At 30.6% G+C, this 15,037-nt stretch overlaps 1 protein-coding gene across 1 annotated transcript; it reads left to right on the top strand.

Moving 5' to 3' along the window:
* The first annotated feature begins 6,375 nt into the window (after positions 1-6,375).
* Positions 6,376-8,041, top strand: LOC11420064 (7-deoxyloganetin glucosyltransferase). Its single transcript, XM_003618584.1, has 2 exons — positions 6,376-6,895; positions 7,110-8,041. Exons 1-2 carry the CDS (start codon positions 6,376-6,378, stop codon positions 8,039-8,041), a joined length of 1,452 nt encoding a protein of 483 aa, XP_003618632.1.
* Positions 8,042-15,037: the final 6,996 nt, after the last annotated feature.

Here is a 15,037-nt window from a genome sequence, read left to right as displayed (position 1 = left end):
ATTAACTATCAATAGAATAGCATGATATTTGAAATGTTTTAATGAAGAAATGAAAAAATAAACAATGTTGTGTGTCAAAAAATCAATGTTAAAATTTATTCGATATTCTATAACTATTTATTAAATGTAATTAACCAAATATATAAACTGCCTTAACAATGTAATAAACAAATTAATAGTGTTAGAAGTTAAAAAAAAAAAAAACTATGTTAATTAACAGTTTAAGGCGCCGTTTTATATCTTTAGGCCACAATTAAAATATGTGGCAATTAAAACCGGATAGAGTGGTTTTTCCTTTTTTTTTTTTGTCAAAAACAAAATGATATTCATTCATTTAAATCGAGAGTTTACATCATTCAACACCGCTAAAAGTGTAAAGGATGAATCTGCGAACAAACTCACCAAGTTAATAGCATATAACGGCATAATGCCTACAAAAATATATGATAAAATTAAAGTGGCCGGAATATCCATGACCTCTGGATCTGCAACGTTGACGGCCAAATCTTTGATTGAATAATCGATCCTTCAATATAAATCAAATGAACACTGCATGAAGACGGAAAATCAAACAACGCTGCACAAGACGACGAATAACAAACCACCACACTTATATGATGAAATCACAAAGAAAAAACCTAGATCTATATGAAAATCACTTATTTAGATTGAAATAGAGAGAACAAGATGAAGAGGGGTGACTTCATGTCAAGAATTGACCCAAAATCGTGAAGAAACTGTAAGAAAAAACCTAGAGAGTGAAAACTAGAGCCGGCTTGTTGGATAGGGAGATAATAGAATATTTTTTCCCGTGGATAGAAACATGCATATTTTTATTGTGGCTAAAGGGTTGCCTAAAATGTCAAAAAACGAATGTTTGTGTGGCCATAAATATTCCTAATTTTTAACCATGTGTTAAGTGTTACCTATAGTGTAATAGGCAACCGCATAAAGTGTATTATATACTGGGGTGTACAATGCAAGACCCGATCTTAAAACTCGGCCTGGCCGAAATATTATGGATTGGGTGAAACCCAATCAAAAAGATAAACGGAAAAAAATAAGGGAAATAACTGGAATACAATTGAAAGAGAGAACTAATATCTTACTAATTGATTTATTGATTGAAATTCAAAGAGTTAAATAATATTTTTTTTATAATAAGAAACCAATACACATCTATATATATTTGAAGGTATAGACCAAAAAAAAAAAGAAGCATCCTCTTTTGACCAAAAAAAAAAAAAAAGGATCCTCGATGAAATTTACTGTCATGTAAACGTTATAATCTGGCCTCAAGATTCATGTATCCTTTGAACAATCTTTTAACAAAAAAAATATAATTAATCGTTTGAAAAAAAATAATTAAATTTCTAAATTTCGATTTCTGCTGTAAAGTAAATAAATAGACTAATTTTTCTCAGAAAAATTATTAATTTTAAAATATTTAAATTAAAAGTAAACAAAATTTTAAACTTTCAAAATATAAAATCCTTTTTAAAAATATCTAAATGAAAAGTAAACAAAATTTTATAAATAGGCTATGTAAAATCTTTTTTATTTTTAAATGAAGGTATTTCATTAAGATGAATAAAGGATTAAATCGTCAGCTAATACAGCAACAAGAAAATAAGACAATGCTGTGGTCTTCCCTCTTTTTTACTTAAGTGAAAGATTTTATAAAGAAAGTCTAAATTATAGATAAATCATCATATTTGGTCAAAAAAATCATCAAATATGGATTACATATTAATTCGAAAATCTTATTTTCAATTGATTAATGATAATTTCATAAATATGGAGTATTTTTTTGTGGTGGCCGAGGTTTGAGCCCCAGACCTTGCATATATCATGCATTGTCCTTACCAATTGAGTGAAACTCATGAGGACCATAGATAAATATGGAGTATAATATTCCATGAATTGTTCCTAAAAAAAAAAAAAAAAAAAAACCATGACTCGAATAAAGTTTACTATATTGGAGATGTTGTGATGACTAGAGTAATTTTTTTAATAAAAACAATAGTTAGTTATAGTTTTAGACTTTTAGTCCCCGTATTAATCAAATCCATAATTTTGGTCTTCTTATTTTTTTCCTCATAATTTCGATCTCCTCAATTTTACGAATTTTGATATTTTATTCACCTTCTAACATACAGTTTTGATAACATGACACTTCATTGGTAAAAAAAAAAATAATGGCACTTCATTAAAATGACCTTAATTTGTGTACCATTATGATTTGACCTAATAGTAAATAGATTTCCATCCTTACATGAATGATCTTATTATATGTCACTCTAAATCCATTTGGGTTAGCCTGGTGGTATTAATCTGGAATCCTTGCGTGCTTCTCCACAAGGTTCCAAATCGATTCTTTCTCAAACTGATTAGAGTGGGCTAATTTAACTTCTTTAAAAAAAAGTTTATATGTCATTATTGTCACGTCATTTTTCGAAGATCAAACTAGTTACCATCTCCTTAAAAAAAAAAAAAAAGTAGTTAGCATTGACTCACAAATTTTATTCACGATTGAACTTTTAATTTTCAAAGAGAAGGGAAAAAAGTTCTAAATTACCACATTTTAAAAGATTTAGGGTTCGGGGGTTAGTTACGTTTATGGAAGGTGTTAGCACCCTAAACGTTCGTAGTATTCTACGAGAACCTTTTGATTTTATTTATTTTTTTGGCTATAACTTGCTTGTTTTTAAAGAAGGAATGAGAGTAGTGATTAAAAGAAAAGGAAAATTGTTTTTTTTTTTATGTTTTTTGATTTGGAATGACAAGGTCATTTGCCTACGTATCCGTGAGGGATCAAAACCTCGTAGTTCGGGATAAAAATATCGATTGATTTGTTATGTATTTTTTATTAGTTTTGAAAAAGATATTAAAATGTAAAAGCCAAATTGTTTGTGTTAGTTATGTTAAAAGAAAAATGACTCAAATATGATTAAAGTAAATTGAAATTTTATTTTAGAAAAAAAAAAGCTAAAAGAGAAATCACTTAATTAAAAATCAAGGTTTATTATAAAAAGGATTTTTTTGTGAATTTTTGATTATTTGCATGTTTTTGTTCTTTTTATGAGATTTGAATGGTGATTACGATATTAAAACTTGAACGCGTTTCTGTGTTGAGAAGAAAAAAAAAAATAAGGCCCCCCTGGACAATTACTTCAGACCTATTGGACACTTTCTAATAAAATAAAAAATAAAAATGATAAACTAAAATGAGAAATAAAATAATAAAAAGAAGTGAAATAAAATAAAATAAGAAATAAAAATAAAGATATAAGATGGAAATAAAGTAAAAATAAAAAAAGATTAAACTAAAATAAAGTGAGAAAAGGACCCGAATCGGAACAAAAATGAGGTACTTTTGAGTATTACCCTTTTAATCTCTTACTATTGTCATTCTCATCTTGTTACAAATTACAAAGTAAGGAACCCTATTAGCAACAAACATAAAAGATAATAGATCAAATTTATGCAATACACACTTATTATCCTCTATAAAAAAGATGTACCAACTCTCCAAAATGGATAATAAATGCAATATATTATATATATATATATATATATATATATATATACATGGCACTGATGTGGCACGCCACATAATTAAAAACTTTAAAAACAGTTTTTTATTTTTGGTAATTCATTTTATTATATTTTCATAAATTAAAATAATTTAAAATTTATTTATCTATTTTCAAAAATCAAATCAAATTTTAGTTTAAATTGGCCAATTTTTACAAAGATTATGTGAAATTAGAATAATAAATAATCGCAAATCGATCGTCTCATTTAATCAACAGAAAAAGAGAACATACCTTAGTGACCTTCCAAATCAGAGATCATAGACTACCAATGTGGAAGTGTTTTCACAAGGTTCTTTTCATACACTCGGGATTACGACTTTCACAAATGGTATTAACTCACTTAGACACTACATGCAAAAGAAGCTCGGTTTCTATTTTGCTAACCTAAGGCTTTGTTTGAGAGTTTGAAAGGGATCGGGAAGGAAAGGCTTTGGGGGGAGAGAAATATAAGTGAATATTGAGAAATCTTTCACATTTTTTTAAAGAATGATAAATTAATGTTTATGATTAATATATTTTTAATTTTAAAAATATTATAACAACATGCATTAAAATTTAAAGAATTCATATAAACCCTCCTCCAATACAATTTTTTAGTTCCCCAAATGAGGAAGGTTGTATATTTTGAAGAAAAATAAGCCCCCAAAACCCTACTTCCAATGTCCTCTATTTCTGTCACTTACTTCTTCCTTTTTTTCTAAGTCTTTCCTTCCATTCCCCTCCAAACTCGCAAACAAAGTCTAAATCTACAAAGCATGTTACCTAAGATGTCATGCTCTTTACTTTCCGCATTTTCCCTTATCTTTGTTATCTCTCTGGTTTTTCATGTCGTTATTACTTATTATGATGGGTGAATTGTGATTTGCACCAAACCAACAAAGTGCCTCACGTGTTCCCTTTGTTAATTAAAAAAAAAAATTACTAGGTAAAGGCCAATTGTAACATAAGTCCATTGATTGCAGATCTATAAACTTTGATCTACTCACTTTATTCTCTAACCAAAACCTACAACTCACTAATCTTCCAAATATTGTAGATCTTAATTGAAAATACATTAGATCTAAATTGTAACTGATTCAATATAAAATCGCAAACCGATAAAAAAAAACAAAAATCGCAAAAAAAACAAATATTTTTGGATGTGTTTGGATGTTATTTTGTAAAAACCGCTGAAATTAGATCGAATTTCGAATCACTTTCTCAAAACAAACTGAATTCCGCAAAAGTAAATATTAATACTTATTTATTCTTTTATTAGTTTTATATATTGCATTATTATGTTGCTTGCTGGTTTTTTTTTTTTTTTGGTCTTAGATGAAGTGGTAAACCACTGAAATTAAACTCACACACAACTGTGAGGTCCCAGGTTCGAACCCGGATCATGACGTCCGGCCTTGCAATTTCGGCATTTGTCAGTTGAACTAGAACTTCTAGACTTGCTTGCTGGTTTTTAATCTTATATATTACACTAATTTAATCTATATTATTATTACTTCATAAGTTTAAAAAATAATCGCTAATTTTCATATTGTAATTTTTTATATATATATTTTGCATCAAACCTATTATTTTACCGTATTTGTGTCATATTAATATTAATAAAAAAAATATATTCTTAAAAAAAAGTAAACAAAAAATATACATTTTGGATATCCAAAAACCGATCCAAATTAAACCGGTTTAGATTTTTTTAGAATAGTCATCCAAACCAAACTGAACAGCATGTGATTTTTATTTTAGATCGGATGACATTTTTTCTCAAAACAGATCCAAACCGCACCGCGAACCCCCCTATATCCACCTCTGCTTCCTATCCTTGTTGATCTCCCATCTTCTTTTCCGTTTTTTTTTCCTTTCATAGTTTAAAACATTGCCTATTAACCCGATCCGGTTTGCCAAACCGACCGAGTCACCGTTTCCATCGATTTTTATCGAGCCACGCCGGTTTCAACCGGTTCAATTGCACGACTGATCTAATAACCAGCTCAAACCGATTATATCACCGGTTCACGGTCCAACCGATCGGACCGACCAGTCCGAACCAGGTTTTAAAACTATGCTTTTAACTAATCAATTTACATTACCTTTAAAAAAAATGAATCAATTTACATTAATTATTAAATTTATCATTTTGACTATATTGGAGATGATATAACGATTAGAGCAAATTCTTAATGAAAAGAAGAGTTAAATACAGTTTTGGACTTTGTACAACAAAAAAAAAATATACAGTTTTGGACTGTACCCAAAAAAGATATACGGTTATGGACTTTTGTTCCCTTATTTTACTAAATTCATAATTTTGGTCTTCTTATATTTTTCTCATTATTTCGGTCCTCTCACTTTTAAAAACTTTTTTTGAGAGCAAAAACTTAGAAATATAATTCACCTTTTAAAGTTTAATTTGGATGACATGACACTTTATTGATTTACCTTTTATCATTCACTTTGGATGATATGACACTTCATCAAATGACGTAAATATTAGTACGATTTGACCATAAAGTAAATTGATCTCCACCCTTATAAGAATGATGTTATTATATGTCATTCCAGTTATTTTTAATTATTAAAATAATACCTCTAAAAAAACTTATTAACATAATAGAAAAAATATGTTTGAATTAGAACGACTCTATAGGGAAAATATATATGAATTAGACAATAATAGAAATTTTTTCCATTATATAATAGATCATAGATGTGTAACATTACATACTCAGTTTTTTTTTCTTAATTTTCTAACCCACTTTAACATTGATTAAAAAATTCAGATATGAGTAATTTTGCAAAGACAAAGCCACATGCTGTGTTGATTCCATGTCCATCCCAAGGCCATATCAATGCATTGTTGAAACTAGGAAAACTACTTCACCTTAGAGGTTTTCACATAACCTTTGTCAACACTGAATACAATCACAATTGCTTGCTCAATTCAAGAGGTCCTAATTCTCTAGATGGTTTCACTGACTTTAACTTTGAGACCATTCCAAATGGTTTTACAACAATGGAAACTGGTGATGTTTTTCAAGACGTACACTTATTTTTTCAATCAATCATGATGAACTTCATTCAACCCTTTAGTGAACTTCTTACAAGACTTGATGCCTCTGCCACTGCCGATCTTATCCCTCCGGTTACTTGCATAGTTTCTGATTGTTACATGCCATTTACAGTGGATGCCGCTGAACAACGTGCACTCCCAATCGTTCTCTTTTCCCCGGTCAGTGCATGTTGCTCACTCACTACTTCTCACATTCCTAAATTGTTTCAGAATGGTGTGCTGCCACTCAAAGGTATATCATCTTTGTTCCCTTTTTCTTCCTAAGAGAGGTTTGTTGTGTCTGTGCGCGCGTATGTTATAATGTCAAGGTTTTTTTTAAAAATTCTAACAGATAGATATTTATACCTTGATTAACTACAATCATTATTGCAAATGTGATTTTATACCTTGATATATATTTATGTATATAACTTCAAGCTATTGACTTTTTTAATTATGATATGCAGATGAGATTTATCTAACAGATGGATATTTAGACACTGAAGTTGACTGGATTCCAGGTTTGAAAAATTTCAGATTGAAGGATTTTCCTGAAACAATAAAGATAAAAGATCCTAATAACTTGCTGATAAAATTTGTCAGTGAAATGACAGATAAATGTCACAGAGCTTCTGCTGTTATTTTGAATACTTCTAATGAACTCGAAAGTGATATTATGAATGAACTCTATTTTATATTCCCTTCTCTATACACCATTGGTCCACTTTCTTCTTTTATAAATCAAAGTCCACAAAATCACCTGGCATCTTTAAATTCCAATCTTTGGAAAGAAGATACTAAATGTCTTGAATGGCTTGAATCAAAAGAACCAGGATCTGTTGTCTATGTAAATTTTGGCAGCATCACAGTTATGACTCCTGATCAACTGTTAGAGTTTGCTTGGGGTTTGGCTGATAGCAAGAAACCCTTTTTATGGATCATTAGGCCTGATCTTGTCATTGGCGGCTCGTTTATTTTGTCATCTGAGTTTGTGAATGAAATTTCAGATAGAGGCCTAATAGCAAGCTGGTGTCCGCAAGAGCAAGTACTGAACCACCCTTCAATTGGTGGATTCTTGACTCATTGTGGATGGAATTCAACCACTGAAAGCATATGTGCTGGAGTGCCGATGTTGTGTTGGCCATTCTTTGGTGATCAGCCAGCAAACTGTAGATTTATTTGCAACAAATGGGAGATTGGACTTGAAATCGATAAAGATGTGAAGAGGGATGAGGTGGAGAAGTTGGTCAACGAATTGATGGTTGGAGAGATTGGAAAGAAGATGAGGCAAAAGGTCATGGAATTCAAGAAGAAGGTGGAGGAGGATACCAGACCTGGAGGTGTTTCATACAAGAACTTGGACAAAGTCATTAAGGATGTCTTGCTTAAACAAAATTAGATTAATGTGATCTTTTCTTTTAGAAATCATTTCTTTGATAAGAAAAAATAATGCATAGTTTAGAAGTTCTAATTTTAAGCAATCACAAACCTTGTATTTTTTCTATGCACTCTTTCAATCAATATTCAATAAGGTTTCACAATAACATTATTAATTTATTTATAACTTTTTTTTTTGACAAGAATTTATTTATAACTTAATCAACGCAGTTTAAATATGTGGTTAATTCATTTCATTTAAATAGTTAACGAATTACAACATCTTGTTACATGTATCAACTATTAATAGAACAGCGTAATATTTGCAATGTGTTAATGAAGAAATGAAAAAATAAACAATGTTGCATGTCAAAAAATCAATGTTAAAATTTACACGATATTCTTTTAACTATTTATTAAACGTCATTAACCAAATATATGAACTGCGTTAACAATATAATAAAGAAATGAACGGTGTTAGGTGTAAAAAAAACAATGTTAATTAACGGTTTAAAGCGACATTTTATATCTTTAGGGCAAAATTAAAATATGTGGCAATTAAAACCGGATAGAGAGTGGTTTTTCCTATGGATAGAAACATCCATAATTTTTATCCATGGCTAAAGCGTTGCCTAAAATGTCAAAAAAAGATTGTTTGTGTGGCCAGAAATATTCCTAATTTTTAACCGCGTAAGTGTTGCCAATAGTGTAATAGTCAACCGCATAAACCTATAGTGTAATATACAACCGCATAAAGTGTCTTCTATGGACCTGTTTGGTACAGCGGTGTAGTAGCATTTTCCACGTCCCAAGGCATTTTGAACGTGAAAATAAAGAAGCTACCTTTTGTAGCTTTTGTGCAAACGGCGTTTTTTCCTATTTCTACCGGTACAACAAACACATACTATATTGGGATGTACAATACAGGCTCGGTCTTGAAACTCGACCTGACCCGAATGCAATGGATCGGGTTTGTCCCGATCAAAAAGATAAACGGAGAAAAAAATAAGGAAAATGATTGGGATACAACTGAAACAGAGATCGGGTTCGAGTTACCCCTCCAATTAAGAATTACAATTACCGACAAGTATTTTACTAATTAATTTATTGATTGAAATTCAAAAAGTTAAATAATATTTTTTTTTATAATTACAATTCAGTACACATCTATCTATTATATTCTATTCTATTAATAACATATTTGAAGGTATAGAAGATAACTAGTTAAAGAAGCATCCACTTTTGAACAAAAAACAAAAAGATGCATCCTCAATGAAATTTACTGACTTGGAAACATTATAATCTGGCCTCAAGATTCATGTATCCTTTGAACAATCTTTTAACAAAAAAATAATAATAATCCTTTGAACAAAATTAATTAAATTTCTAAATTTCAAATTTGCTATAAAGTAAATAAATAGACTAATTTTTCTCAAAAAAATTATTAATTTTAAAATATCTAAATGAAAAGTAAACAAAATTTTAAACTTTTGAAATATAAAATCCTTTTTAGAATATTCTATAAAATCCTTTCTAAAAATATATAAAGGAAAAGTAAACAAAATATTATAAATAGGCTTTATTCAAAAAAATATATATAAATAGGCTTTATTCATTAAGATAAAGAAAGGATTGAATCTTTAGCTAATACAGTAACAAGAAAGTAAGACAATATGGTCTTCTCTCTTTTTTACTAGAATAAAATAATAAACTTAAGTGGAAGATTTTATTATAAAAAAAAAAGTTTACATTATAGATAAATCATTATATTTGGTCAAAAAAAATCATCAAATATGGATTATAATTCAAAAATTTGATTTTCAATTGATTAATTATAATTTCATAAATATGGAGTATCATATTCCATGAATTGAATAAAGTTTCACTAAAAACAAGAGTTAAATACAAATTTAGACTTTTGGTCCCTTTATTTATCAATTCTGCAATCTGGTCTTCTTTTTTTTTTTCCTCACAATTTCAGTCTCCTCATTTGTACGAATTCTAACATTTTATTCACCTTCGAACACTCAATTTTGATCACATGACACTTCATTAAAATGATTTTTATATATCATTCTATTTTCAATTATTAAAATAATAAAAAGTAAAAAAATGTGAATTATACAATATTTAATTTAGTCAAAAGAAAATATAATGAATTAGACAATAATTTGAATGACACAAAATTTAGATTATATAATAGATAAGTAACATTACTTATTCCATGTTATAGAAACCTCATATACTTTTCTCTCTTTTAAAGCAGAAAATTATACACACTTTAACATTGATTGGAAAAGGTCTACTACCACTCAAAGGTAACAATATATGCTCCTTTTTTCTTTTAAGAGAAATGTGCATGAATCAATTGTTTTAAAAAATGTATGTGTTTGCAATCTATACAGAACATAAAGGTTGTAATGTCTATATATGTGATCACGTTTAGGGCTGCATCAGTCGCATTGCGATTATGTGCATCATCAAAATGACGACACAACCACAATTATTAATATTAAAAACATGATTTAAAATCTTGATGTGTGTTTGTATGTGTGCGCGAGCGCATGTTTGTAAAGTTTCAACTATTAACATACTTTTGCAATTACAATATGCAGAAGAGAGTTATTTAACAAATGGATATTTGGACAAAAAAGTCGGTGACTGGATTTCAGGTTTGCAAAACTTTAGGTTGAAGGACCTTCCTGATTTTATAAAGATTACAGATCCTAATAATTTGATGATAAAATTTATAACCGAAGTGGCAGATAGATGTCATAGAGCCTCTTCTATTGTTATCAATACTTCTTATGAACTTGAGAGTGATGTTATGAATACTCTCTACTCTATGTTCCCTTCTATATACACCATTGGCCCATTTGCTTCTTTTATAAATCAAAGTCCACAAAATCACTTGGCATCTTTAAATTCCAATCTTTGGAAAGAATATACTAAATGTCTTGAGTGGCTTGAATCAAAAGAACCAAAGTCTGTTATTTATGTAAATTTTGGAAGCATCACAGTTATGTCTCAAGAGAAGCTCTTAGAATTTGCTTGGGTTTTGGCCAACAGCAAGAAAACCTTTTTTGTGGATAACTAGGCCTGATCTTGTCATTGGTGGCTCGGTTGTTTTGTCATCGGATTTTGTGAATGAAACTTCTGATAGAGGCTTAATAGCAAGTTGGTGTCCACAAGATAAAGTGTTGAACCACCCTTCAATCGGAGGATTCTTGACTCATTGTGGATGAAACTCAACCACTGAAAGCATATGCGCTGGAGTGCCAATGCTGCGTTGGCCATTCTTTGGTGATAAGCCAACAAGTTGTAGATTTATTTGCAATGAATGAGAGATTGGGATGGAAATCGATACAAATGTGAAGAGAGATGAGGTGGAGAAGTTAGTCAATGAATTGATGGTGGGAGAAAAAGGTAGAGGAGGATACCAGACCTGGAGAATGTTCATACTTGAACTTGGACAAAGTGACTAAGGAAGTCATGCTTCACAAATATTAGATATTAAAGTGATCTTTTCATATGGAATTAATTTCTTATATAAGCAAAATAATGCATAGTTTAGAAGTTCTGGTTATTATCTAAATTGTAAGCAATAAAAAAAAAACCTTGTACTTTCACGATGCAATGTTTCAATCAATATTCAAAAAGGGTTTAACAACAACACTGTTAATTTATTTATTTATTTAATTTAATAATAAATGATGCAGAGAGCACCACTAATTCACATTAAACCAAAAAGAAAAGGAGTACATAAAAGAAACGGGTGAGTAGGCTAAGGACCTTTTCAAAATATAAAAAATATCTAAAGTTGGACATACCCAACTTGTTCATAATGTACTCCCCCATAATTGAGTCATGAGAGTCATTACACCATCTGATATTATGATTAGAAAAAGATAAACTTAAATTAGCCATACCATATGCGCATGAATTGCCTTCTCCAATCTACTTCTTAGCTTCCAAGGAACCTTTGTTATGGAATTAAAGCCGATAAAACAACTTGAGAATCAGTCTCAAGCCAAATATAGTCGGGGCAAATTCCAACTGGTAAAAAAATAATAGCGGTTGGTTATTTTCGGCGGCCTCAGGTCCAACGCAAATACCAACGGTAAAAAAAAAGTGTCGTTACTGCCTTAGCGGCTGCCTATGTCCGACGCTTTTTTGAATTTCAAATTTAGCGCCAAGCATTTGCGAGCGCCAGGATCCTCCGCAAATGGGTTTTTTTATCGGTCAGATTTGCAGCGGATTTTTTCCGCCGCAAATTTCAAAATTCATTTTTTTTTCCCGCTTTGAATTAGCATCAGATTTCTCATCCTCCGCCAAAGCCAATATTCCCCTGCAAATTGTTTTGTTACAGAAATACATTTGTGTGGGCTTTATGCCGCCGCAAAGGCATATATGGTCCCAGCAAATTTGCATGGGTTCAAATCCACAGCAAATGGTTGCTGCTAAAACAATGAATTATTGTAGTGGATGACCCTGAATTGAATATGATTGATTATTCAAATGAAATTCAGCTGCAAAGAGAATAGAGCAATATATATATGCAGCCAATAATCAAATCAAATTTTAATTTAAGTTGGCCAATTTTTACAAAGATTATGTGAAATTAGAACAACAGTTAATCCAAATTGATTGTCTCATTTAATCAACAGAAAAAGAGAGTATACCTTAGTGACATTCCAAATCAGAGATCATATACTACCAATGTGAAAGTGTTTTCATAAGGATCTACTCATACATTCGGGTTTATGACTTTCACAAATGGTATTAACTCACTTAGACACTACATGCAAAAGAAACTCAGTTTCTATTTTGCTAACCTAAGTCTGCAAAGCATGTTACCTAAGATGTCATGCTCGACTATTTTTTTTTTCAAAATCAGATGCCTTTCCCATTTCTGACTTTTGTGAAAGATCATTTATATATCTTGTAATTTGAAAAGGTTCTTAAAAAAAGGGACAATATTGTCGACAAGGGGGTCTTACATACATAGACTGGGATATAATAAAGTTAAGGGGAGCTTTTAAGATGAAGTTACGAAAATGACTTTTTCAGACGTTTAATTCAACCAATTAAATTACAAGTATCATGATGTTAGATTGTAGCCGATCTACAATACTATAAGCGGAATGCGAAACTTTTAAATATTGGAAATTAGACTCTACTTATCTTTTAACCATAGTTTTAAAAATCAGACCGGTCATCGACTCGACAAGTTCACTGATTCATCGATAACCACTGATTTACTGGTTAAACCGCATGACTGAACCGGATGAAACTGGATTACTCTGTTGTATAACTCGGGTTCTAAAAAAATTATATAAAAACTCATGACATTTATATAAAAATAAAAGGCATCATTAAACAAATTCATTTTTTTAAATTTAAACCTATTTAGAATGAATAACTAGCTAAAATATTGACTAGATAAAATGTTTACAATTGATATAATAATATGCTTTAGTCATCGTCAACTTAGCTCAGTTGGTATGGACAAGGCATAATATATGCAAGGTCTGGGGTTCAAACCCCGACCACCACTTAGTCATTGTTAATTAAAAATAACAATGACTGGGTAAAGGCCAATTGAAACATAAGTGCATTGATTGCAGCTGCTTCCTTCAAGCCCTTACCCATATCGATAAACTTTGATCTACTCAATTTAATCTTTAACCGAGCCACCGTTTCTACCAGTTTTTACCAAGCCATACTGATTTCAAACGATTTAATTGCACGACCGATCTAATAACCAACTCAAACCGGTTATATCACCGGTTCACAGTCCAAACCAATCAGACTAGCCAATTCGAGCCGGGATTTAAAATTATGCCTCTAACTAATCAATTTACATTGATTATTAAATTTATCATTTTGACTAATTAAAATCAATATTGAAATCCTAAAATTTCCCTCTTCTAATTTTTTTTTTAATTTAAAGCCAAACTTCATCTTCTTCGCAACACAAAGTCCATTAAATTCATCAACTTATTCATACCACAAAATCAATACTTCTTCTTTCCACGAAATTCATCATCTTCGTCATCTTCTTCGTATCACTTTTTCAAAATTCATCATTGTTATCATGGTTTTTGGGTGCCAAGCCATTAATTGGACTTGAACCTTTCGACCGTTGATATCTCTCTTTTTTCTTGGGAAGGGTAAAAGGAGAAAAACCCTTAAAAAGTTCTAGATTCGGGGGTCGTTTTCACTACGGGAAGGTGTTAGGCACCCGGAGCGATTATGGTATTCCATAAGAACCGTTCTCCTAAGTTTATTTCTATGCTTTAGTTTTATTGCTTATTTGTAAAAAAAGAAGGTATGATTAGTGAAGAATGGGGGTGAGAAGAAGTAGAATTTGATTTTATTTCGGCTTGGAGGAGTTTTGACTCATTGCCTACGTACCCTTTTAAGGGATCAAAACCGATCGTAGTTCATTCTCAAAAAATAGTTTTTGTTTTTGTTGGTTGATTTTAAGTTTGAAAAGAGATTTTGAAGAATAGAGATGAGAGGCCTCAAGGGCATGAGATTTGGAAAAAAGTGAGGTGGAGTTAGCTTTTTCAAAATGAAGTCCAAGTATAGTTAAGTTTTATTAGAAATTTTACTTAAGAAAATAAAAGGGAAATAAGGAGTTTTGACTCCTATTTTATTTTCAAAAAGGTTTTCAAGTGAGGTTATTTGCATGTTTTGGGAAAAGTTGGATTTTTCTCTAAGTGTTTAAACCTAAGCATTCATCTAAACATGCAATCCTAGCCATACATCTACACATACAATCCTAGGCATACATCTAGGGCGAGTGTGTGCGTGCCGGTGCGTCATAGTGTCCATAGTCCATATTACAAAAATTACCTAAATACATTCTATGGCCCCTTTGCCAAGCTACAAACCAATGATAACAAATTACATCACCAAATGAATTAAAACTTGCAAAAAATAAATGCTAAGCTAAAGAAAGTGGAGGAGGTGGTGGAATGCTATGAAATGTATGACACATGAAATGGAATGG

This window comes from Medicago truncatula, chromosome 6 (genome assembly GCF_003473485.1).
Source record: "Medicago truncatula cultivar Jemalong A17 chromosome 6, MtrunA17r5.0-ANR, whole genome shotgun sequence".
NCBI lineage: Eukaryota > Viridiplantae > Streptophyta > Magnoliopsida > Fabales > Fabaceae > Medicago > Medicago truncatula.
Note: the sequence above shows the minus strand (reverse complement) of the source record. Positions and strands in the feature narration are given on the sequence as shown.

What these genes read in the sequence shown, in the direction of transcription:
- LOC11420064 (XM_003618584.1), top strand. Translation starts at nt 6,376, where the DNA reads ATGAGTAATTTTGCAAAGACAAAGCCACATGCTGTGTTGATTCCATGT. An exon ending in TGGTGTGCTGCCACTCAAAG is followed by an intron (nt 6,896 to 7,109) that starts GTATATCATCTT and finishes TATGATATGCAG; the next exon opens with ATGAGATTTATCTAACAGAT.